The 26,343-nt window shown below is 45.8% G+C and overlaps 2 protein-coding genes across 12 annotated transcripts in view; one reads left to right on the top strand and one right to left on the bottom strand.

Annotated features, from left to right (window-relative positions):
- SCP2 (sterol carrier protein 2) overlaps nucleotides 1-3,229 on the bottom strand; it is a 128,247-nt gene extending 125,018 nt beyond the window's left edge. The window contains exon 1 of the mRNA XM_086717022.1: nucleotides 3,071-3,229. Coding sequence (XP_086573148.1) covers nucleotides 3,071-3,139 — 69 coding nt within the window. The 5' untranslated portion in view covers nucleotides 3,140-3,229. The remainder of the gene's footprint in view (nucleotides 1-3,070) is intronic.
- Nucleotides 3,230-7,289: 4,060 nt separating this feature from the next.
- Nucleotides 7,290-25,980, top strand: ECHDC2 (enoyl-CoA hydratase domain containing 2). Of its 11 annotated transcripts, none has more exons than XM_086716995.1 (10): nucleotides 7,293-7,539; nucleotides 12,888-12,955; nucleotides 13,036-13,123; nucleotides 16,263-16,349; nucleotides 17,185-17,274; nucleotides 18,719-18,778; nucleotides 18,996-19,183; nucleotides 22,909-22,959; nucleotides 24,457-24,504; nucleotides 25,379-25,980. In XM_086716995.1, the coding sequence occupies exons 1-10, from the start codon at nucleotides 7,407-7,409 to the stop codon at nucleotides 25,454-25,456; spliced, it is 891 nt and encodes a 296-aa protein (XP_086573121.1). In that variant the 5' UTR covers nucleotides 7,293-7,406; the 3' UTR covers nucleotides 25,457-25,980. The 11 variants fall into 11 exon arrangements, with proteins under 11 accessions (XP_086573125.1, XP_086573129.1, XP_086573128.1 ...); XM_086716997.1 differs by having other exon boundaries at nucleotides 17,182-17,274; nucleotides 19,026-19,183; XM_086716996.1 differs by having other exon boundaries at nucleotides 7,294-7,539; nucleotides 18,722-18,778.
- The last annotated feature ends 363 nt before the right edge of the window (nucleotides 25,981-26,343 follow it).

The raw sequence follows: 26,343 nt of genomic DNA, 5'->3' as shown, positions 1-26,343 counted from the left end.
TCCTGAAACAGTCCAAGTAAGAGTTGACTAAGATAAAAGCAGAAAAGATGAAAAAAGTAGACAGATTTAAGAAACATAAAAGAAGAAAATCTACCAAACTAGGTGGCCAACTAAATAAAGTGGAGTGGTTTGCTGGTCAGTGGAGGTGCTAGCAAAAAATTGGCTTTCAAAAAATTTTGACTGCAAGCCACAAAAAATACATATTACAACAAACCCAGTAGACACATATATACATACATAATTGAAGCTAAATTTTCATGAAATACTTATCCTTGTTATACTGATAAAATATTTTCTATTCGATTTCAAGTTTTTAATGCTAGAAGCAAGCTACCAAATTTACTTTTCAACCTCCCAGTGAGTCACAAAACCAGTCTTAAGTATTATATAGAGACTTGACTTAAATGCCACATTTCATTGCACAGTGCTGAAATACATCTGTTGAACTTGAACCAAAAGAAAACATTTAACATTTCTTCCCATTCTGTCTCATCCAATTTCTTCATAATTCCTGCATTAGGGAATCCTTCATAATTCCCTAATTCAGTACCTAAAAATTGCCTATTCCACCCCTACTTATTCTTCAATTCACTATCCACAATCAGATCATTTACAGAGAGCACTCATATACAGAGAACAGTATGCTAGGTTCTAACTGGTTATACCAATTCATGATTAAATTATAACCCATGTAGTGAAACAACTGCACTTTCCCAGTGCTTACTGAAATCAAGGTAATTTTTAAATGACTAGCCAAGCAAATAAACACATACAACACTACTTCTTCAAAATAAAAAGCATAGTTAGGTGGAAACTACCTAATGTCCATTAACAGCAGACTGGATCAACTGTGGTATGTTCACACAGTGGACTACATGACATCAAGTAGAATGAAAAATCCATAAATACACATACAATTATGGATGAATCTCACAAATATAATGCTGAATAAAAAAGCCAGGACTAATCTATAGCATTAAAGGTCTAAAGTCAGGATAATGGCAATCCTTGCAGGTGAGGAGTCGGTGACTCCTCAAAGAGCACAAAGGAGATTCTGAGGTGCTGGTAAAGTTCTATTTTTTTTTAGTTTTTATTTGTTTCATCAAAGAAATGCAAAACAAACAAAAAGCACCATAAGGCATTAATAAAAACGGCAATTCAATTTCACTACTCTCCACACACTAGTCTTACTTGTTCCCAAAACATCCACTTTTAATTCTTTTAGACATTTCTTTTTTTTTATAAACTGCCATATTTCTAAATGTTCTTATACTATCATTTCTTTATCAATTTCAGAAATTATATCACCATCTCCAAAAAGGGCCAGTGAGGATTAGGTCTCTTTAGCACCCCCCCCCCCCCCACATATACATTTACACTTACTCCATCCCACTTATACAATTGAATAATTTTTTATTAAATCAGTACTCATTGTTTACTTCATTAAGTAAATATTTTTTATTACTGGGCCAAGTTGTGTACTATAATTACATTTCCTGTGGTACAATTTTTTTTCTAGAGTTATTTTTAAAAGCTTTAACCTTTTGGGGGCACCTGGTTGGCTCAGTCAATAGAGCATGTGACTCTGAATCTCGAAGTTGTGAATTTGAGCCACAGGCTAGGCATAGAGATTATTTAAAAACAAATAAATAAACTTTTTTTTTTTAATAATAAAAAAGTGGCACCTGGGTGGCTCAGTCAGTTGAGCGTCCGACTTCTGCTCGGGTCATGATCTCACGGTTTGTGAGTTCGAGGCCCACGTCGGGCTCTCTGCTGACAGCTCAGAGCCTAGAGCCAGCTTTGGATTCTGTGTGTGTCTCTCTCTCTGCCCCTCCCCGCTCACTCCCTCTCTCATTCTCTTTCAAATAAATGTTTAATAAATAAATGATAATAAATAAAAGTTTTAGCCTTTTTAAAGATTAATTGTAAATAGCAGAGATACAGAATACCACACACAAAACATGAATTACTCTAAGGCAAACACTCTTGCAACCACTGACAAAGATTCACCAAACTCTAGCCAGGCTCCTCTGAGCCCTCTTCTCTAAGCCACCACCTTGGCTTATAAAAACCGAACATTAGGGGGCGCCTGGGTGGCGCAGTCGGTTAAGCGTCCGACTTCAGCCAGGTCACGATCTCGCGGTCCGTGAGTTCGAGCCCCGCGTCGGGCTCTGGGCTGATGGCTCAGAGCCTGGAGCCTGTTTCCGATTCTGTGTCTCCCTCTCTCTCTGCCCCTCCCCCATTCATGCTCTGTCTCTCTCTGTCCCAAAAATAAATAAACATTGAAAAAAAATTTTTTTAAATAAAATAAAAGTCCAAAGTCAACCAAGCACAAGAAGTAAGAACAAGAGAAGGAAAGCAAGAGAAGCAGAGAACAGAGTGCGGGTGAAAGTAATAAGCAGTTTGGCATTACTCGCACTTAGGAGCGGGGAGGGCGTCAAGAAATGAGGCCAGGAGCCTCTGGATTCCTGAGAACCAAGCAGAGTACCACTGCGGGGACAGAAAGGGGGTCGGAGGATCCAGGAAACCTGCCACTTGTGCCAAGACACTGCACATCACTGTTTCTCCTCATCCACACTTCTAACTGTGCCTGCAAAGGAATCCTACAGGGAGTACTCCTGGGTGTGGAGAGCTGGGGACATTCCCCTTTCCGTACCTGCTTCCCTTTCCAGTGTAAGGAGGATCTTGCCTCGTCAAAGAGCCACATACCTTGGGATTCCACTCAGAATCAAAGGAGGTGTGGGTTTTCGGTTATGTTGGGGTGTCCGTCACAAAGCCTGATCCAGGGAGAACGGAAAAGGCGGAAGGGGAAAGAAATGGCCACAGGAACCACCCCAGACAGCGCCGTACCTCAGAGACAACCCTACACCGCAACCCATCCGAGTCGCCACTCTCATGCCAAGAAGCCGGAACGGGCCAGTGGGGTGCCCGGGGCGCCCTCCCGGTAGGAAGGACAAACCGCCGGCCAGCGCCAGGCCCCTGCCCTTCCCGCCGTGCCCCTGTCACCTCGGGGCTCCCCGACTCCTCGGCCTCTCCGGCACAGATAGAAGAGGTCCGCGGCTCTGTTTACCTTGGTCATCCCAACCCCCACCACGAACACCCGGTGCCGGGGCCGAGGCTTTACGGCCGTAAGGAGCATGGCTCAGACTGTGCGCTGCGGGGGCCGACAGAGCAAGTCCTGAGGCAGCCGACGCGTGCGCTCACGGACCAAAGCGGCAGCGACGCCGGCTCTCACCCAAGAGCTAGGGGCGGGCCCAGAGGCGGTGAGGGGGCGGGGGGCACGCTCCGGCGGCGCGAGGTGGAGCGAGAGTAGGGCGCCTGCGCGTGCGCAGAGGCGGCCGGTGGTGGCGTTCTTTTCGGGGAGGGGGGCGTTCAGCAGTTCTTTGCGAAGCTCTGGACCCGGCTCACAAGCGGATGGGAATCTGAGTCCACATCACACATCAGGAAAAAGTTTCCTAACCTAGTACAGCCATTCGGGTTTACGTTCTCTATAATGAGAGGAGTAGCGCCTGAGGCTGAGAGCAGAGGGTGGCCTGAAACCGGACTCAGAAAAGCGTAGCCTGAGGAAAGGTTTTGGGAGTGTTCTAATTGTTCTGTATCCTGTTACTGTTGGTACTCAGAAGAGTCATTGCAAGTGCAAAAAGTCATAAGGCTGTACAACAAGACTATGGGGAGTGTTTTACTGGATGTCTAAAACAACCAGATTTCATTTCACTAGCTATGTGACCTTTCTTGTTAATCTCTGAATCTCACTCTTGTTTTGCTCCCGCAAATTATGCTCAGAAACTGAGCTTTTGTCTTTGCCGATGGTTTATTTAGCACAGATTTGCTGTAGGGATTCTAATTTATAATAGTAATATTTCACAAGCCAGTAGCATATGGTTAACGTCTCTTAATAAGCTCATAAAGAAATAACATACTCCAAACCAAAGATAGGTTAACTACGTTATAGTTCCAGGCATAAGGGAGATGAAATAAAGTCCAAGTTTAGTTGTGATGTACTTTCTATGAGTTAGTTGGTTCTCTGTAAATCAGTCCTTCCAACTAAGCTGGGAATCAGCTGCCAGCTTAGGTTCCTTACTGCTGGGGCACACAGCTAGCTGGCACCGAGTTGACCACTACCTAGGAAGAGTAGGCTTGCCAAGGCAGAACAGAAGTCTTTGTCTTCCTGAGACCACTGTGCCTTGAATACCACTCAGGACCAAGGGTAGGGTGGCCACCCCACATGAGCAAGTGTCTCAAGACCTTCAGAGATCTGCTTTGATCAGCAAAGAGTAGCCTTGCCCACATAGAACATTCTCAATAAGTCCTCATAAATTCTTGGTATTTAAAGTTTAAATGTCCATTATATCATAGTTGCTCCTCCATATGTTCCTATCTATAAGCACTCAGCAGCACAATTCTGCTATCATCTTCACATGGCCTCCCAAGTTCACCGTCAGATCAGAACAACTGCACGTAAGTCATAAGTGGATTTGAAATCTTCACAAACCAACACATTCTCATAAGGTGTTTTGTGAAGATGATCCTAATAAATACACAGCAAGGACCCTTACTCAGGACTCCTGTCTCCTCCTGGACATTAACCTCTCTCATATTCAATTCTGCATCTGCTCCCTTGCTGGACAAGAGAGAATTCCAGACTCAAAGTCTGTGACACCTATGGCCATACTGTTATTACCACTTTGTCCTATGCCCATTGCTGCTCTGCTGATCTTTCTTGGAGACCTAGGAATAATAATAATGTAGAGGAAGGGGGCACTTCTTTATTTTAAAAGCCAGGCACCAGATTTCCTCTTAACAAAAGGAATTCTTTTATTGGTGTATTAGTTTGCAAGTGCTGCTATAACAAAGGACCACAGGTTGGATGGCTTAAACAACAGAAATTTATTTTTCCACAGTTCTGGAAGCTGAAAGGCTGAGATAAAGGTGTCGGTAGGTTGATTTTGTCTGAGGTCTCTCTCCTTGGCTTACAGATGGCCATCTTCTCCCTTTGTCTTCACAGGTCTGTCCTCTATACCTATCTGTGTCCAGATTTCCTCTTCTTATAAGGACATCAGTCATATTGGATTAATGCCTAGCCTAATGATCTCATTTTGAACTTAATTACTTTTTTGAAGACCCTATCTGAAAACACAATCATATTTTGATGTACTAGGGAATAGGACTTCAGCATACGAATTTAGGGGGACATAATTCAGTCCACAACAGTTAGCATTAACCTCATTAAGTATGAGAAGTGGGGTCCCACAGTTGATCCCCAACCTTTCTTTCTCATGCATTCTTGTGTCTACTATTCTTTAAGGAGTGAAGGAGTTGGAGTTGTGTCCACTAATATATAGAAAAGGGACACAGAGGGATGGCCAGATGATCCATAACCTGAATTAACTCATTGGAAGCAAAGGCAAGGGATCAAAAATGACTAGGACTGATACAAACCCCAATTAATCTTTTAGGTCACACAGAGGAACTTAGGGTTTCCCATTAGACCCAGGAAGGAGATGAGAGCACATTTTTGCTTAAACCTTACTAGACATAGTGATGACCTCAGCAAACACCAATGACTTTGAAAAGAGAGAATGTTAGGGGTGTCTGGGTGGCTCAGTTGGTTAACCATCTGACTTCAGTTCAAGTCATGATCTCATGGTAGTGACTTTGAGCTCCGCGTCAGGCTCTGTGCTGACCGCTCAGAGCCCGTAGCCTGCTTTGGATTCTGTGTCACCATCTCTCTCTGCTCCTCCCCTGCTCATGCTCTCTCTCAAAAATAAATACACATTAATTTTTTTTTGAAAGCCATGGCTTTCAAAGAAATAAAAAGAATTTTATTTCTAGATCACCTAATAGTCCAGCCATTGGTTGGAGGCATGAATTATTAGTGACTTTGGGGTCATTAACAAGTGGAAGGCGAGTGAGGTAGAGTGTTCACTGAACACTCTTTATTGATCCACCCAGAATGAACTAAACAGGGCCACTGATGACCTCTGCAAAAGCATTTTGGGTAGATAGTGGAGGCAGAGGCTAGGGATTCACATTCACAAATATTTTTGCCATCTAATTAGTGAGCATAAATTTGGGATGATTGAAGAGTAACTGGGAGGTGAGGCAGTGAAGCCCATGAATGTAGACAACATCAGAATGAATAAATGAAATGACATTTAAAAAATGGAATAAGAAGCAAGGTTCACACACCCCCATTCAATCATCATAATACCACCATGACATAGTGACAAAGATTCTCTTCTTGACCAAATTCTAGCCATGCCCCTCTGAGCCCACTTCTCTACTAGGCCTGAACCTTGGCCTACAATGACTTGAACACTAACATAGTTTCTAGCAGATCAAGGCCACATTCCTAAGATGACCCTGGCCCCCCTTAGAGTGCCTGGAGGAGAACACTTAAGCCAACTGTAGAAATTAATAAAGGAAAACCCTCACTAAAATGCAGTCAGGAGGACAGAAAGAGGAGTTCCCATGCGATACCACTGGACATCAATTACAGGAGGAATTGTCAATTATAATAGACTCAACAGGAGAGGGTGTACATTGTATCTCCTACAAGAAATCCAGTAGGTCAGCTGCTCAGCCCATGAGAAACTGTGATCACTCTGACCTCTTGCTTTTCTCCAGTGGGTTTTGGTTTTAAAGCAACCACTCCCAACTTCTCCATAAAATATGGTTTCCTCCTCTGTTGGACTAGCCTGTTTTTTTCCCGTGGCTTGTTTGTCCCAAATTGCAATTCTTGGCCATTCCCAAAGACACCTACTTTTGCTGGTAAAACAACTTTTATTTTTAAGGTCAGCACTGACAAAAGAATTTACTGCTTGTTTCAGCCAACACCTGAAGACAGCACCCCCCCTGTCTGTCACCGCTGCCACCAACCCCAGTCTCTGTGGGAGCCTAAGGTTGGATAGGCGCCAGTCAGCTAACACAGATGAGTTTCACGTGGCCAAACGCCTTTCCTGATTTTTGTAATTCTTCACAAGCCCGGTTCACCCACCTCTCTCGTTCCTCTTTCTCCCTTTAAAATTCTCAGGCACCTCTGTACAAATGGAAGTTGAGTTCAGTTCACACACGACACTTCCCATTTGCAGTAGTACATTATCTGTTCTCACTACTTTAGCCTCCCCTTTATCTGCGACAGTAGTCACTATTATTATCCCCGCTTTAGTGATTAAAACACTGGCACTTAAAGAGGTTGACATCCTTGTCCCAAATCACACAGCGGAGCCGGGCTTTACCTAGCCAGGGCTCCAGGGCTCTGAGAGTCAAGAGGCGAGAAGAACTGCGTTGTGCTCTCCGCCCATAGGTGGAGCAGTTTGCGAAACCTGGGGGCGCCGCTGCAAGCTTTCAGCGAGAGAGGAGGGTGCAGTGGAGGGGCCCTTGGCACCTTCCCAGCCTGCGCCCAGATGCTGCGAGCCCTGACCGGTGCCCTGCGCCTTCCACGCCCCTGGAGACCCCTACAGACCCGCAGCTGCGCCTCCGATGGGGCGGCTGGGGACCCGGAGATCCAAGTGCGCGCCCTGGCAGGTCCAGACCAAGGTAAGTGCGCTGTCGCGGGAGCGCCCAGGGGGAGACGCGACGGGTCCGAGCCGGGCTCCTGGCGCTGCTGCCTGGGCCGAAGCCATGGCCAGAGCGGCCCACTACACGAGGGAACACAGACCAGTAAGGGGAAGGCGGGTCGTTTAAGGATTTGATCCCGAATGTGCGGTTTCCCAGTCAAGGCTCCCCACGCCTTCCTAAGGCCGGGGAAGTGGGTGGCCCCGTCACTAGCCGCCCAGACCCTAGTTGAGGTGGAGCTCTAGGTCAATCTAAGTCCCTTCACTCCCCCATTTGAAGGCCTGGGGCTGTGACGGAGGGACGGAGACTCGCTCAGCGATAGACCAAGCACCGGCGACCCCCACCCCTCACCACTTCCACCCCAGTAACTTTAAAAGGCCTGCTGTCCCGTCGGCCAAGAGTCCTGGCTAGTTTCCAGAGCGCCGAGGGGGCGGAGCCAATCCGCCTCGCCATGCGGGGACGAAGAGGGAGGAGAGCAGAGGAGGAGCAAAGACCTGGGCAAGTCTCCATGCGCTCTGGCCCTGCTGTGGCTGGCCGTGGCTGGCGGACTTTTACACTCTTTTGAGTCAAAGGAGAAAGTTCGTGCTGGTCACTGGCAGAGAACTTTTTTTTCCTAAGTAGGCTTCACGCGGAGCCCTAAGCTCAAAGTGGGGCTTGAACTCACCACCCTGAGATCAAGACCTGAGCTGAGATCAAGAGTGGGATGCTTAACTTACTGAGCCACCCAGGCAGCCCTCCATTTTCCACTAAGGGCGTTTTGTTTTTTGCTGGGGTGCAAGGGGATGTCAAAGTGCATTCAGTGGCGTTAACACCCCTCAGTCCTCTGCGTGTTACCATAAGGGCAAAGCCATTTTCTTGGCTTTACTTTCTCCCCAGTCCCAACTCTCTCCCTGAGTTTGATGTAGCATAGTTTGTGTTTTAATTTACAGTTTTAAGTACATAGATGGTGTCATACTATATAACTCGTATTTCTTCCTTTTTTCCCTGGTTGATACTAAGTTTTGAAGAGCTGCTTTGCCATATAAATCTAGTTTCTTGCTCCCTGCTGTTGTATACTGTTCCGTAGAGTGCATCCCCGACATGGACATGAAGGGTCTTCCTGTAGCCATTTGGGATTGTTGGTTCTTTTTTGGTTTTGTTTTTTTAATGTTTATTTATTTTTGAGAGAGAGAGAGAGAGAGAGAGCAAGGGAGGGGCAGAGAGAGGAGACACAGAACTCAAAGCAGGCTCCATGCTCCGCACTGTCAGTACAGAGCCTGACATGGGGCTCGAACTCACAAACTGTGAGATCATGATCTGAGCTGAAGTCAGACACTTAACCGACTGAGCCACCCAGATGCTTAGGATTGTTGGTTCTTAGAGAATACTCCTTACTCTCATGCTTAGTTCATTGCAAAGCACAACAGCACTTGCTTTGAGATTGTTATAATTATTCTCCCTACTTTACAGATTAAGAAATTGAGGCAAAGGTTAGGCAGTTTGAATCAGATCTGATTTCAAAACCTGTTTTCTCAACTATTAGGTCATCACTACTTCTTTAGTATTGACTCAAAAGACAGACTTCTACATCAATTAAAAAAACCAAAAACCAAAAAACTATCATATGTCAAATTAGGGCTCACTTGCAAATACAGAATGTTTTATCCACAAATAACAAGGATTAGCAGATTAAACGGCTGCCCTTGCCAGAGGGCATATAGAAGGCAGGAGGAAGTCACTGAGGAAGGAAACCACAGAGGAAGGAAACCATGGAGAAACCATGGATGGAGGAGGCAGCCGGAAGAGACTCACAAAGGAGAACACCGCCACCACCCCCTACCTCCATCCCCCCCACCTTCCACCAACCTACAGTGATTTGGGGTCATTTGATATTCATGTTAGAAGCCACAGGTTCTGCTTCCACTTGAGCTGATGGCACCACAACATTGTCACATTTTCTGTTGTCCTTGAAAATGGGATTCCCTTTTTAACCACTCTTGGCTCTTCTTATGGCTCTACCCAACTGCTTAGCTGGGCGTTCAACGTTCTCCACCACAACCTTACCTTTCCATCTTATCTCTTCAGCGCATTGGGTTCATTTCAAACTGTCCCACCTCTGTTTTGTTCACTTGGAGTCTCTTTCCACTCTGCTTATGTAAGTCCTTATGGTATTACACACCCCCTCCTTCCCATTTTCCCACTACTTTGCATGTATCTAAACTTATCTCTCTCATAGGTTGTTAACTCTTAGAGAGTGAGGATTGCTAGGTGGGTCCAGCTACTAGGCACATCCTCTTCTGGGACTGAATTTCCCCTTCTATATAGTAAGGGGTTGTAAAAAGAGTTGGTCTCTAATACCTTACAGTGGTTCCTGTTGACTTTTTCTGGGGAACAAGAATTTTCTGTCCCTTTCAAGGTCTAGTTTCTAGGTAAGAGTGGGGAGGGTATAGTACATACCTATCCTTACTGTGGAGGTCCAGCAAGGGCAATGTTCCCAGAATCAGGGCTTGACTAAAAAGTCAGGGACCATGGCTGATTCCTCCCTATTTCTCCAGGACTTGACATGTGATAAGTGCAAATTAAATGAAAGCCAAACATAACCCTGTCTGGCTCCTCATAGCTCCCAGCTTGGAGTTCATTCCTTCTATTAAATCCTAGAGTTTCCCTAGCATCTATGCATTTTTCCTGCTCACTGCTCACTCACAAACTCTGGCTAAGCACTTATGGGCATTATCTCTCTCTTTTTTTAAGACTTTATTTTTAAGTACTCTCTACACCCAAGATTTACAAACAAATTTACAACCCCAAGATCAAGAGTTGCATTCCCTACTGACTGAGCCAGCTAGGTGCCCCAAGGCATTATCTCTTTTAATCCTCATAACAACCTTTTTATTATTAAAAAATAATTTTTTTAATGTTTATTTGTTTTTGAGAAACAGACAGAGTGCAAGTGGGGGGTGGGGGCAGAGAAAGAGGGAGACACAGAATCGGAAGCAGGCTCCAGTCTCTGAGCTGTCAGCGCAGAACCGAACATGGGGTTCAAACCCATGAACTGTGAAATCATGACCTGAGCCGAAGTCAGCTGCTTAAGCAACTGAGCCACCCAGGTGCCCCCCTTTTTATTATTTCTACTTATGGATTAGGAAATTGAAGACCAGAGGGTAAAGCAACTTGCCCAAGACCAGTGGAACTAGTATATGACTAAGCTGTGACATGAGCCAAACACCCCATTTGTATTCTGAAAGAAGGAGATAGAGATGGAGAGAAGGGATAAAGATGAAATATGGGAGAGCATCAGCCAGAAAGGCAAGACAGAATAGGAAAGTGAAGAGGAGAGAAGAACGTCTATCGATCTCAGGATATTGCCTGAGGATAACAAATTACCACAAACTTTATTGCTTAAAATAACACACATGTATTATCTTATAGTTCCTATAGATCAGAAGTCCAGGCACAATGTAGCTGGGTTCTCTACTTCAGGGTTTTACTAGGCCACAATCCAAGAATTGGCCAGGGGTATGGTCTCCTCATAGGCTTGACTAGGGAGAGATCTGCTTCCAAGCTCCTCCCATTGGTAGAAGTCACCTCCTGTGGTTGTAGGACTGAAGTCCTGTTTTCTTCCTGTTGGTCTGGGGGGTGTCTCGCAGCTCCTGGGGGCAGCCTATAGTTCTTTGCCACAGGACCCTCTCTATAGGTCCACTAGTTTCTCTAGTATGCCCTAGCAAGACAGAGTCTTACATACATTGTAACCTAATTATGGAACGAACATCTCATCTCCTTTGCCATATCATTAAATTTTAATCTTCAAAGTGACATTTTATGAGTTTAGCTGTATTCTGTTGGTTAGAAGCAATTCACAGGGCCCTGCCCACACTCCAGGGAAGGAGATTATTGAGGATATGAAGATGGGGCCTGTCTGCCACAAAGATGTTGGACCTCTAGACTGTTTTCCTCAATCCCTCTGATGTGGTTTCTTTGTATCTACCAGAATTTCCCTTCCCCAGAGTTGCAGCATTTTCTTTCATGGAACGTTAGAGCTGGAGAAGACCCTGGGGACATCTGAGTTCTGTGGGACCTCCAGACCTGTTGGGCTCAAAGAACTCTTTGAAGGTTTCTGGGGAGGCTAAGGAAACCAGCCTAGTCTGCATGTTACAGATTTCTGTCCTGAACCACAGTTCTCTAACTCCTGGATGGAAACCCTGTCCCTTGAGCACTCCAAAACTTTTATTGTCTCTTCTGTGTCTCAGATTAACTCACACTGAGAATGCCATCTTAATAAATACTGCTTATTTCACAGACAAGGCTCAGGACCCTGGGGGAAAATACTAAGGGGTCTTTGAAGGCCAAAGGATAGGTAAATACAGGAGGTGATACAACCAAGAAGGTACGAGAGTATTTGAGCCCTTGCCCAGAACTGGTCTCTCTTCTCTACAACTGGCCCAGATTGTGGGGGTGAGTTGAGGCCAGAGTAGGATGCAATGGCCATATTGGGGATGGAGGGGGGGGGGGGCATCTTTTGGGTGGTATTAAGGAATTTGGCTTAATTTTGGTGAAAAGGGAAAGGGAGGGTCATGGTTGGATTTGGGTTAGAAAGAGGACTCTGACCCAAATGAGGAATGAATGTGGAGTAGGGAGGGGGAGCAAGACCAAAGGCAGGAGGGTCAATTTTGGGTGATCCATGTAGTAAAGAACCCATATAGGTTGCTGGCTGCAAGGAGGGATATTAGCTAAAGTATCTGAGATGTCATTTAAGAGGTTGAACTGGCATTGGAGACTGAGTAAATTCCATGGGTGAGGAAGAGGGGACTTCTGAGTTGATAGACCATTTACTCACAAAGGGAACAGGAGAAAAGATTGATCATTTTTTTGACCGGTTGGTCAAGACATCAAGTGGGCAACTGTGTATTCACGCTTAGAGCTCTGGGGAGAGTTCTGGGCTAGTCAGATATGCAGAGCAGTTCTGGGTATACAGGAGGCAAGCACACAGGTGGTGTGGAAGGTGGAGAAGGGGCACATGAGCATGTGAAAGCCCTCCTGACTTGCCCGTGTGTTTGTGTGTATAATAACAGCAGAAGCAGGTAGGAACCAATGCAGTGGTCATTGTTGTCTGTCTCTCCGTGTTGCTCCATGGGGGTTACAAGCCCTTTCACTTCTGTGAGGGAGAAAGAGCAACGGGTTATTCTCTCCATGTTATGGTCAGGGAAACTGAAGCCTGGGTGTCTGTGACTCGCTCTAAGTCACACTGCTCATCGAGGGTAGAGGCCACCAAGAATCCAGGCGGCTGCCTCCAGGCCCCAGCCCAGGAGTGAGCAGGCCAGCTGGCTCACCCAAGGCTGCCCTGTCACCTGCAGGAATCACGGAGATCCTGATGAACAGACCAAGTGCCCGTAATGCCCTGGGGAATGTCTTGGTCCGTGAGGTGAGAAAGGGCAGCACCAGGGTGGGTGGGGGCTGGGCTAGGGCTGGGCTGGGAGATACCTGCAAAGATCTCCTCTGCAGCTTCTGGAAGCTCTGGCCCGGCTGCGGGAGGACCAGCAAGTACGCGTTCTGCTATTCAGAAGTGGAGTGAAGGGTGTGTTCTGTGCAGGTGGGTTTCCTCCCTTGCCTCTACTCCAGGGCTCAGCAGGGTTCCCACCAGCCTATAGGGGGTTGGGGGCGTAGGTCAGCTCTAGCATAGGACTTATTGTTCCCATTTTATAGATGTGAACTCAAATACTCAGAGGTAAAATGCCTTGCCTAGTGTTACACAGCTAGTAAGAGGTAGGATAGAATTCAATTTTAACTTGGCCCCTCTGACCCTCAAATCCTTATTCTTTCTGCTACACCATGCTCTGTTCTGACGCTTCACTGAGGAAACTAAGTGCTGTGACATTGACAAGGTCTGTGGCCAAGAAGGTACTCTGTGCCCCTTTGCCCACCCACAAGATCTCAGTTCCTGTCGCCAAAACTCTCCACTGCCCCTGGACAATTTGGTCCTCACAGTAGGGCAAGCATCACCAACTTCTATTTCAAAGACACAAAACACTGACTCACATCCCCACAACAAGAAGCAAGTGAGTGAGAGATGCACTGAGCTGAGCTAAGAACCCACTCTGGGGTGATTGGGGAAGGGATAGCAGGAGTCACTGAGGAGGTGAGAAGAGGCCATGGATGGGTAGGATGGGAAGAACATGGAATTTCAAGGTGATATGGCTCAGTCTCTAGGTCTGAGCTGTCGGGATCACAGTGCCCAGTTTGGGGTCTCCCCTGGCACGACAAGTATGCAGAGGGGTCTGCCTGACGCAGCTGCCCTGGATGAGGGCCTCACTCTACCCTGGCTTCCTCCTTCAGCTCTATGCCTGTCTGACCTTCTCTATGAAGGTCCCAGTAGCCCCACTATCCCACCTAAGCACAGGGAAGTGGAGGGGTTGGGGGGATGGCTGCAGGAGGTCTGTCTCTGACTTGTTCTGGAATCCTGGGATAGTTCCTACCCCTCTTTGGCCTCAGTTTCTCCATCTGTCTTTGAGGGGCTGGGACTAATCAAAGACATGCAAGGGCTGTCAGCTCTGAATTCCCATAGTTTCAGATGTGAAGAGAATATATTCACTCCCTACTCCCACCTCAGCCCCCTGCCATCTGGCCTTTGATGACTCTGCCATGGTACTACTCTTACCAAAGTCCTTCCCAACTCCATCCCACTGTATCCTGCACTTGCTTGTCAGTTCTCTCATCTTGACTTTCAACGTTTTTTATTTATTTTTTGGGACAGAGAGAAACAGAGCATGAACGGGGGAGGGGCAGAGAGAGTGGGAGACACAGCATCGGAAACAGGCTCCAGGCTCCGAGCCATCAGCCCAGAGCCCGACGCGGGGCTCGAACTCACAGACCGCGAGATCGTGACCTGGCTGAAGTCGGACGCTTAACCGACTGCGCCACCCAGGCGCCCCCTCTCATCTTGACTTTGTAGTCTCCTTGGACCACACTGACCCCTCCTATCAAAAAGTAATATGTTGGGGCACCTGGGTGGCTCAGTCAGTTAAGCGTCCGACTCTTGATTTTGGCTTGGGTTATGATCTCAGGGTTGTGGGATTGAGCCCCACATCGGGCTCTGGGCTGACAGCACAGAGCCTGCTTGGGATTCTCTCTCTCTCTCTCTCTCTCTCTCTCTCTCTCTCTCTCTCTCCCACCCCTCCCCCGCTCTCATGCACTCTCTCTCTCAAAATAAATAAACCTTAAAAAAATCAATATGTCAATTATTTCTCAATAAAACTGGGAAGAAATAATACATTTTTTATGTTTAAATTTGTTTATCTATTTTGAGAGAGCGGGAGAGAGAGAAAGCATGGGGGGGGGGGAGGAGCAGAGAGAGAAAGAGAGAGAGAGAATCCCAAGCAGGCTCTATACTATCACCGTGGAGCCTGATGTAGGGCTTGAACCTACGAACCGTGAGATCATGACCTGAATGGAAGTCAGATGCCCAACTGACTGAGCCACCCAGGTGCCCCAAGAAATAATACATTTTAAATATTATCATATATATTTTAAATTGTGGTAAATAAATAAATTACACAGTTTACATTTTAACCATTTTTAAGTATAAAATAAAGTGGCACTGAGTGCATTCACATGGCCATGCAACTATCACCACTGTCCAATTCCAGAAATCTTTTATCATCCCAAATTCTGTACCTATTAAGCAATCCCTCTCCATTCCTCCTCCCCCCACCAGCCCCTGATAATCTCTGTTGTACTTTCTATCTCTATGAATTTGCCTATTCTAGATACCTCATACAAGTGGAAACATACATTTGTTCTTTTGTATCTGGCTTTTTTTACTTAGCATAATATCCTCAAGGTTCACCCATAGTGAACATGTCAGAACATGTCAGAACTTCATTCCTTTTTATGGCTGAATCATATTCCATGGTATTTATACTACGTTTTATCTATCTTGATGTGCCCTGGGTTGTTTACACCTTTTGGCTATTGTGAATAGTGCTGCTATGAAAATTGGTATGCAAGTCTCTGTTTGAGTCTTTGCTTTTAAATCTTTTAAGAGTGAAACTGCTGGGTCATATAGTAATTCTACGAATAACTTTTTGAGGAACTGCCCACATGTTTTCCAGAGCAGCTGCATCATTTCACATTCCCACCAGCAATGCACCAGCATTCTCCACATCCATGCCAACACTTACTTTCTATTTCTGTGGTTTTTTATAATAACCATCCTAAACGGTGTGAAGTTGGTTTCTCATTGTGGATTCAATTTGCATTTCTCTAATGACTAATGATGTTGAACATCTTTTCTTGCTTGCGTTTATTGCCCATCTGTATATATCTTCTTTGAAGAAATGTCTATTTGAGCCCTTTGTCCTTTGTGGTTTTGGTTGGTAAGTTCTAAGAGTTCCTTAGGTATCCTAGATATTAATACCTTATCAGATATGTAATTTGCTAGTATATTCTTCATTCCATGGGGTGTCTTTTCACTCTCTTGATAGTGTCCTTCGATGCACAAAAGTTTTTAATTCTAATGAAGTCCAACTGACCTTTGTGTTGTTGCACCTGTCCTTTTTTGACACACCACCCGCCCCCCCCTTTCCTCCCTGGCTTCCTGGCCCATGCCTTCCTCTCTGAGATTTCGCCTTCCTCTCTGCCTCTCAAGTCACCTTTGCCGGGTCCTTTAACAACCTGGGATTCAGTAATAGGTCATTTCCCAAGGGCTGTCACCACCCCCTCACTATCTGCAGGTGCAGACCTGAAGGAGCGGGAGCAGATGAGTGAGGCGGAAGTGGGGATCTTTGTCCAGCGGCTCCGAGGCCTGATGAATGAGATTGGTGAGGGTCTTGGAGTGGGTTGGAGGAGGGCGTTCAGGGGCCCTGCTGATCCCAGCCCCACCACACCTACCATCCTCTACTGTAAAGAGAGGACAGTTTCTGTTGTGAGCTCTGTGAAGACAGATGACTCTCCCAGGAGGAATGGCACAAAGAATTCTACAAGGTGGAAAGGGACAAGAGAGTTCAGAGGGCATTTCTCCCGGAGGGAGCTCTGGTGCTCAGCCTTTGTGTCCTGCTAGTTCTGACCTCCCCACCTCTCTACCCTCAGGGTTCAAGCCCAGCTATTCCAGTGGAGTCAGATTTCAGGCTGCAGGCCTTCAGGCTTTGATAATTACTGCTCTTTTTGCCTGGAATATCCCTCCTTGGCCACCTGAACTTTTTACTCATTCTTTAAAACCACCAGGAAGCCTTCCCTGAGTGGTTCTCCAAGATTTCTTTATCAGAGCACTGATTACCTTGGGTCATCATTGCCTGTTTACAGATCTGCCTTCCCCATATCTATTCAATTCTATGTTTTCAGCACCCAGCATGGGGCTTGGCACACAGAACTTGGAGGAAGGGCAGAAAGGCTGGTCTGGGGAGGCCAGCAGGAGAGTGGGCCTGAGCACCGATCGTTCAGCCCATCTCCCCACCCCAGTAGCCCAGCTAATTTCCCAACTTTCCCCAATAGAAAAACCAACTTCTAAGATAACCTGGCTGAGGTACCAGGTAAGGTTCCAAACCTGGGACCCATGAGGCCCTCTGTCCCAACCAGCTAGCCCCTTTCCAACCTTGAGTCCCTGTTCTGGCCCTGCTAGGGCCTCTCAGGCTGAGCCCTTCTTCATCTCCACAGCAGCCTTCCCGGCACCCACTATTGCGGCTATGGACGGGTTTGCCTTGGGTGGAGGCCTGGAACTTGCCCTGGCCTGTGATCTCCGAGTAGCAGGTACTGGGCAGAAGAAGAGGTGGGACAGGGTGAGAAGGGAAGAAGTAAAGCAGGGTAAGTCTGGAGATTCTGCAGTTAGCCACTGCTCTGAGCTTTCCAATCAACAGCAAAACTAAATGTAACGTGAGGGATACAGAGCAAGTTTGGGGGGAAGCTGGTTTCCCTCCTGGCCCAGCCACTGACTGCTGTAGTACCTTTTACTCTTCAGAACCAGCCTCCTTCACCTCAGGAATGCTTCTACCAACCCCACAGCAGTTGGCGAGAGGACAATCAACAAAAACGCAGGGAGGGGAGACTGAGGAAAAGATTAATTGTTCAACTTTCTGGTTCTATGCAAGCCACACTTATTTGTCATGTTTTACACAAAGAAACATGGGGGCAGTTTGTCACCAGCCCAGTTAATCACAAACATGCCTGGGCAGAAACACTGCCCTCTGGTTCACTGGTACCAGGCAAGGGTTGCAATACTTGTTCAGAGCGGTTGAGTTTGAAGAGTGCAGGGAGGGGATGAAAAAGATGATTGCCTTTAACCTTACAGACTTGCAGGTTAGTGTGCCCTTCTTGGCGGCAGAAAGTCTGAGTGCTATCTGATGCTACTCTCTTCCTTTCACTGCTTTTTCCTGCCACTCCAGGTAGAACATTTAGAAACGTGTAACTCCAGGCACAGAGGTAGCATCTACAGGATGCATATCAAAGAGAAGGTATCAAATTACCAAGTCAGATCATAGCTCCAACTCTGTTTCTCATGTGCCCATGTTTAGGGCAACTAACTTGCAGGGTTTGGGTAGATGGCAGAGAGTGACTATAAAACCCCTCATAGGCAGGAGTATTGGCCATTCCCTGCTGCCAGACTGCATGGTTCAGATGGTCTGTGAGGGAATTCAGGAGAAGCCTGTGGGGTGGGACACACAAGGGAGCTCCTTAGAGGAAGTAGAACTCAAAAGGAGAAGTGGACTGAAACATGGGAATTTTCAGGCTGATGAAAAGCTGGGAGGAATAACTGTGGTGTGAGCATGAGTCGTGATACTATAGGCCAGGCCAGAGCTAAGGGTCCATGAGACAGAGAATCCATTAACCCACAAATAGGCACTGAGTACCTCCCAAGAACCCCTTCCTTGTTACAAGCACCAGTACCTCGTTTGATCCTTAGCAGCTCTCTGACGATGGCAGAAGAGTAACCATATTTTTTCCACCTATGAATGAGGCTCAGAAAGGGTGAGATTTGCTTGGATGCATACCTCCACCACCGGAGGAGGCAGGATGAGGGCCTAGGCCTCCTGACTTCTATGTTAGGGCTCTTGCCAAGGCAGTCTGGGGAGGTCTGCTGCGGCCAGCCCATGACAGAAGTGGTTGGCTGGAGGGGTGAGCCTAGGGCCAGAGGACTCTTCTCTCTGGGGATTGGCACTGCAGGACAGCATGGGTGCTTCACTCTGTTCTGTTTAAGCAGCTTCCTCGGCTGTCATGGGGCTGATTGAGACCACCCGAGGGCTCCTCCCAGGAGCAGGTAACTGTACCCACAGCACCCATCCTTCTCTACTTACCCATTCCCACTCTATCCGAGCTACTCCCCTGCTTCCATCCTTTGCCTTATGTTCTGAGCTCTGCCCTTCCATCCTAACTCAGAATCTGTTCCTCTGAGAAGTCTTGGCTGACTCCCAGACTGGGCTTCTCTGGGTTCCCACTTCCTATGTCGATTTACCACCCGTACTCCATCCTGGCAGGAGGGACTCAGAGGCTGCCTCGATGTCTAGGGGTGGCCCTGGCAAAGGAGCTCATCTTCACAGGCCGAAGACTGAGTGGTGCACAGGCTCAAGCCCTGGGGTTGGTGAACCACACTGTTCCCCAGAATGAGGAGGGCAATGCTGCCTACCACCGGGCAAGAGCGCTGGCCCAGGAGATCCTGCCCCAGGTGAGGTAGCAGCCTAGCACAGGAGAGCCTGTGCCACGGGAGGGGGTGTGTATGTGTACACCTGTGGGGAGGCGAGGGGGTGCGTCCTGTGAGGACACACAAACAAGATCCACTTAACTGGACTTAAATTTAATTAAAAATTTAGTTTCTCAGTTACACTTCCGCCATGTCACATGTTAATAGCTACATGTGGTTAGTGGCTACTAGATCAGACAGTACTGCAATAAAATGTCCCCAAAACTATAAAGCAAGATTCTAAAGCAGATAAAGAACTACAAGCTTATCTTTCCCAACATACTGCACAGAGAAATTCCCATGTATCATGTAGGACATGTGTTAAGACCCCAGCTAGGTGTAATCCTACCTGCTTCCAGGCCCAAAGCCTTTAGCAGGGCAGCCAGAATCTGGCTGATGGGGTCTCCAAGGACTGGAGAGCCTCTCACTGCTGGCTTCTCACTTCTCACTGCTGGGACCTGGAGGAAGGTCCCAAGTTTCCGTATGAAAGCAGCTTGAAATGGAGCTAGGTTTTATAATGACTTAGCCCATATGGAGCACTTCCTATCCATCAGACACAATCCCAGGTATTTTAAGAGTTTCTCAATCACTAGTACAATCCAGCCGAGTTGATTATCCATGTTGTATTTGTAATACAACAGACCCAGAAAGGTTAAGTGACTTGCTCATCAAGGTCACAAAAAGTGATTGCAATACCAGAAAAAAAGACAATACTGGCATTTGGGCTTTTATTTTGTATACTACAAAATACAATATAAAAACTGGTATTCTTAAGAGTGCAGAATACATACAAAATTTTTAAAACTTAAATACTTAATGCATTTCCAACACAAAAAATTTACATTTATAAAACAGATAAGCTTATAAAACTGTTAACCATATATTATAATTTTAATATTAACAGAAAAAAGTATTTGAATTAATCACGAAAATAAGTATTTTATTTTGGAAAAAATACTTTGTCTCTCTTAAATTTAAATAATCCTCCCTCATAACTTTCAGGTGTTCTTTGAGGGCAAGGACTGTAACTTTAAAAATTAATAGTGAGTTGGTTTAAAAGAAAGCATTTGTTTTGTCTTTATTTCTTTTTCTTTTCTTCATCACATACAAATGGAGCCTGATGTTACTTGGGCCATTCTAATGCTACCAGGTTTCTATTACACTTGAGCAAAAGTCTGAACTAACACAAAAAAACTCAAGGTAGTGCGTGGCTCACTGCACTAGCAAGACTTGTGGACTGTAGGGTTGTCTTTTTGCATAAACTGAATAATTGGGTCTTTGAGCTTCATCTCAAGAGGATTCAGATTTCAGATTTTTGAATATACTGAAACAATGGTCTCCTACTAATATAATTACTTATATTTCATTACTTAAAAATAGCTTTGTATACCAAGGCACCAGCTTACCAAAAATTAGTTCCACATTCACTAATCCCAATCTTCAACTTCTAGGCGAGTTATTGGGTGCCCAGAATGAGAGGGTTCCCGAATAGGATGAGTGTAAGGATGGTGTGATAGACTGCTGCTCTCTAGTGGATAAACCACCAAGACTAGGGAGTCAAATGGTATCCATACACTCAGGGAAAAAATTACATTTTCAACACACACACAACACACATCGTATCTATACAGTTTTTACTTTTCTTTGGTGAGAAATCAGTTTATTAGGTAGTTACCTAAATAATAATGCATATTCATGACAAGCAAATCAAATAGAAGAATAAGGGCATAAAGTAAAAAGTCACAAGTAGGGTGACCCAGCTGACCTTGTCTCCGTAGGGCTGTCTCAGTTAAAAGTGAAAGTCCCATGTCTTGATAATCCTTCAGTCACTGGCAAACCGGGATAGGTGGTCACCCAAACAGCTCTAGATTCCCCAAGCCCTCCCCAGAGATGATCACTGTTAACAATTTACATACTCTTCCAAAAATTTTCATTGTATATATAGGAATACATATTATGCACATACACTCACATAGCTAAAGAACTCTGAATTCCTTTTAGGACGGTTTGGGAGACAAGGAGCACACTTGCAGAGGCTAATACAGTTCTAACAGACATATAAAAAACATGAAATTAAAATATGAATAGTAAAGAATTCAAACAATATGGAAATGTATAAAACAAAAAGTGAAGTTGTCCATTCTCCTGACCCTCTGGAGAGATCAAAGGCACGTCATGCCAACAACTTTTACACAAATGAGATAAGAATGTACATACTAGTATAGCCCTTGATTTTTTTTACCCAATATTTTGGAGTTTCCCATTTCAGCATATACTTATCAACCTCATTCTTTTAAAACAACTGCACGCTTTTTCATTCATGGTACAGATGTGCCATCATTACTCAACTAGTGCTCTAATGATGAACATTTTATGTTGCTTTTTGTTACCAAAATGGCTGGAGTGCATAACTGAACATCTTTGTGTACTTCTAGAAGTGCATCTGTAAGGTGGATTCCTACATGGAATTAAAACATCAAAGGGTATGTGCATCCACCTAACATCTTGCCCTTAGAAGCATGGTACCAATTCACTGCATCAATAATGTATGCAAATACCTATTTCCTGAATCTCAGCAAACAGTGGGCATCACCAACATCTTACTACTTACCTAGTTTAGGGGAAAGGGGGCACCTCAGATTTTTAAGCTGCATTTCTTTAACAGTATAACCGAATAACCCTTGTGGTCATATTTCCTTTTCTGTGAACTACCTTTTCATACCCTTGTGAATATTCGTAAAAAAATTATACCAGCTCTTTGTAAATCAAGGACATTTGCCTGTCAGAAACATCACAAATACATCTTCCCAGTTTTTCATTTTTGCCTTTTATTCATGGTATTTTCCCCAATATGAAGTCATTTGTGTTTATGTAGCTAGCCTTTTCACTTATGGCCTCTATGTTAACAGACTTTACAAATCTTTTTCTGATAAAGTTGTACTTACAAAAACTTCAAATAATTTATATGAGCAATATAGGGAATAAATACAGTTTTTGCCTAAAGTGAGGCCGGGGATGGACTGCCAGGCCTGCGGTGGCACAAGTTAATCAGAAGCAAGACCAGTGAACCGCAGGTTGCTGCTCTGATACACCTGCTTCCAGTGGCTGTGTAAACTGCCCCTTGGGATTTCAACTCAGGCCTGTCAGACCCCAAAGCCCAAGTTCCTAATCTTGACCTTTTTTTCACCCTGCTGGAGTGAAACCTGCTTGCAGTAGAGGCTTGCATTTGCTGAGATGAGTAGGGGAACAGAGCAGCAGTGAGAAAGGTGACTGGGAATCAAATCCAAGCTTCACCACTCTAGACAAACAGGACCAACTGCTTCACCTCCCTGAACCTCAAAGATGGCACCACGCTTGAAGAGTAGGTGGCACCTTTAGGCAAGTCTGTAGGTGGGAAAACACTTTGTAAACTATCGTATGTTATACACACTGGGGGGACAGGTTAAATGGCAAGAACCCCAGATACACTTGGGAGGCTCAGGGATCAGTCAGGCTTCCTTCATTACAGATAGAGAGTATCAACTGAGAAGTAGAAAGTACTAACACTAACAAAATGTAACAGAACAGCTGGAACTTGACTCAGACCTGTCTCCCTGTCCATGACTCTTACCCCGCCCATGAAGATAGGTCCCTCTCTTTATTCCAACCCTCCCCCTCAACTGTCAGCATTGATCCCCTCAACTAAGACTTTTTCCTTTTCTTTTCCCTAGGCACCCATTGCTGTGCGGCTGGGCAAAGTAGCCATTGACAGAGGAATGGATGTAAGCAGGTTCTGGGTCCACTGAAGTCAGTGGGATTGCTGGGAAACAGTGCTTTCATGGCTCATGCAGACTGAGAGCACAGCTAGAAACAACTCAGGAACCAGACTTTTCTAACAAACATGGAATCTGACCTCTCTCTGTGCCTTAGTTTACCCACCCACAAAATGGAAAATTTGGCCAGATGATATTCCGAATTACATTTTATCCTCATCTCTTTCTCTTGGAGAGAAAGTAATTTGAGTAAAAGGGTAAATGACTTATCTAGGATCACAGAACAAGTGTAATAAGAATGCAAGTCTGTGTGGCTCCCAGTCCATGTTCTTGGGTTTATGCTGGTGGTCAGTAAGGTGGCCTCAAGGATAGGGCTCAGGGTGGTGCCTTGGATGCTACTAATCCATCCTCAGACATCAACTTACTCATCAACTCATCCATTACACACTGAATCTAGACCTGAGCTGAGAACTGGGACACAGAGAGAAGTCAAATATGGTCACTCCCCTAAGGTAGGGAAACAGGACAGATACAGACACAATCACTAGTACAAGGTAGGGGTACCTGGCTGGCTCAGTCACTAAAGTATGCAACTCTTGATCTTAGGGTCAGGAGTTTGAACCCCATGATGGGTGTAGAGATTACTAAAAAAAGGCAGGGGTGGGTACCAAGCAGACACAGCTACTGCCGGGTATTGCTGGGTTAGGGAATGTTTTGTAAGGTTGGGCCTTGGGTTGGATGAGGGTTCAAAAAAAGGGACGAGTATGAGCAAAAGCATAGACGTGTATAAACAAGTAACTTGACTGAATGGGAGTAAGGGGTGAATGAGACTATATAGCACGTAAGTTAGGGGCACAGGCATTCTGATGCTGGACTGTCTGGATTCAAAGACCTGCTTCTCCATATATAGTTGTGACCTTCACCTTTCTATGCCTGATTTCTCAGCTGTATAGTAGGGATAATAACCCTTGCTGTGAAAAGTAAACGAGTTTATACACACATGGTATTTCTCTTAGAATGGTGCCCATAAGTGGTAGTAACAGTAAGCACTGGGCAGTAGAGACTAGAAAGCTGCCAGGGGCCCGGCCATAAACCCTAGGGCCTTACTCCTCAGGACAACAGAAAGCCTGTGAAGTTCACTTACCAGGAGTGACAGGAGGTGTGGAGAGGCAGCCAGATGGGAAGGAAGGAACACTGGCTATGTACAGCTTCCATACCCTCCTCAGCTCCCCAGGCCAAGTGCAATCCTCCCCAGTTCTCACAGCCCCGCTTTGTCCCAAACATTGTTTTATCACTGCTACAAATGGTGTTCCCTCTCCAGGTAGGGAATTCCTTATCATATTCATCTCTGTTCCTATGGACTAGCATACAGTAAGCCTCAGTAATACTTTGCTGGAGGAATCCATGAACACTAGGAAATGGTGTAGGCAGTAAGGTGGGCTGGCACCCCAAGCAGACAGAGGGGAAGAAGGTCAGGCTGATCCAGGCACCACTTCTTTCTCACAGGTGGACATCGCATCAGGGATGGCCATTGAAGGGATATGCTATGCCCAGGTACGTGACCGCTGTCCGTTGGTACATACTTGCAAGCAGAGGGCAGGCCAGAGTGGGGAGACTTGTGTAATACATAACCAATTTAGTAGGCTCCTCCCACCCTGAAGAGTTAAACTGTGCCACTCTCTCTCCCAATTAGCTTGGGATGGTCCTAGGGAAACCACACTGGTCCCTGGTACTGTGTCCTCAGCCATCTAATGGTGGCTCATACTGCCCCACTTAGTGCACAGAGAGTCACAAAGCACACAGGGAGAGGTAAGTGGCAAAGAGCCACTTCTTTTGTCTCTGTACCAGTGGCTGCTGTAGAGACCAGGATGGCCTTGCAATGTCAAGGCCTTGGTTATAGCCTGCGGGCTGTGTGTGTTCAATTGTGGAGGATTGGGGGAGGATGGTTACCTAAGGCTGACTTATTTAGCCCTTGACTCCTGGGTGAGTCAAAAATACTAATCTCCAGGTTAACAAATATCCAAAATACTCCTAAACAAGGGGTCTGGGGACTTGTAGAACCTGGTGCAAACTGGCTACACACCAGGATTCAAAGCCAGATTTCTAACTGTAAAACTTAATCATTCTCTACCGATCAGCCTCGTATTGGACTCCTGCAGACTATCAGCTCCCTGGAAGCATGTAAGCAGTGTGCAAGAGGCTAATGTGACAGGTCACAGATGCTAGAGAGGTGGCCTAACTTCCCCAGGTGATCAAGGAGTCAGGCCCACACCTTTGCCTGGCCCATCACCAGAGTTCAGAAACAATGAAAAGACTCGGACTCTGACCTTGCCATGGGCTGGACAAGCTTAAGCAAGTCTTTATTGGCCTCTGGCCCTGTTGTGCCCCCCACCCCACCCCAAATTAATACTCTGTATTGTTGTTTCAGAACATCCCCACCCAGGACCGGCTAGAGGGCATGGCAGCCTTCAGGGAGAAGCGGCCCCCCAGATTTGTTGGCAAATGACTCCCATTTAAGTATGGGAGATGCAAGCCATCAAGGGCAAGATCCACAAGGACAATGATAGATATAAAACAACTGGCATGGTGTCTGATACCAAGGTACTGACCATGCCACTGACTGCTACCTTCGTTATTCCTTATCCTGGGGCTAGATGACCACTGGGGTCAAGTTAGCTTTGGAGAATATCTGTCTCTCCCTATTTGAATGGTAAACTAAGGATTAAAATAGACCACTCTGGGTCTTTATATTATTGACTCTCAGGCCTGGCCTGACCTCTGCCACTCAATTATCGGGTGCTCACCAGAGACAGCAAAAGGTTGTAAGAACCCTCCAGTTTCTTCCTCCATACAATAGGGATAATATGGAAACCCTGGTCATGGTAGAACAGGCATCAGGAATCAGACTGCAGATCCCAGCTCTCCTAGTTATTCATTGTGTGCCTCAGCTTCTTCAGCTGCAAAATGAAACTGTTAAAAACAAAAAAGCCTATGCCTCATGTTCAATAAATGTGAGTTATTATTACTGTACAGTGCTCTTGTGAGAACCGGATGAAATCATCACTGTGAAAACTTTTTGTAAACTGTAGGGTGGCAGGCAATCTTTGATGGCTGCAGTACACAGTGCTCTCAGGAGCACTGAGAAGGGAGCAGGTTAAGTCTGAAGGAGAGAAGGGAGGGTCAGGAAATGGTCAGGTAACACTGGAGTGAAGCCTCAACGTTCAATAGGCATTTGAGGCAAAGAAAGGAAGGGTAAGGGAAACAGCATGAGGGAAAGTGAGCAAGAGGATGACACACTTAGAAATGATGGTGGCTGATAAACACATATGCACACTAAGCCTCATAGCCCTCCTCCTGTACCAAGGTAGGAAAAGAGAAGGCTGCATGTTAAGC

Source organism: Puma concolor, chromosome C1 (assembly GCF_028749965.1).
Source record: "Puma concolor isolate L17-30 chromosome C1, mPumCon1.1.hap2, whole genome shotgun sequence".
Taxonomy (NCBI): domain Eukaryota; kingdom Metazoa; phylum Chordata; class Mammalia; order Carnivora; family Felidae; genus Puma; species Puma concolor.
Note: the sequence above shows the minus strand (reverse complement) of the source record. Positions and strands in the feature narration are given on the sequence as shown.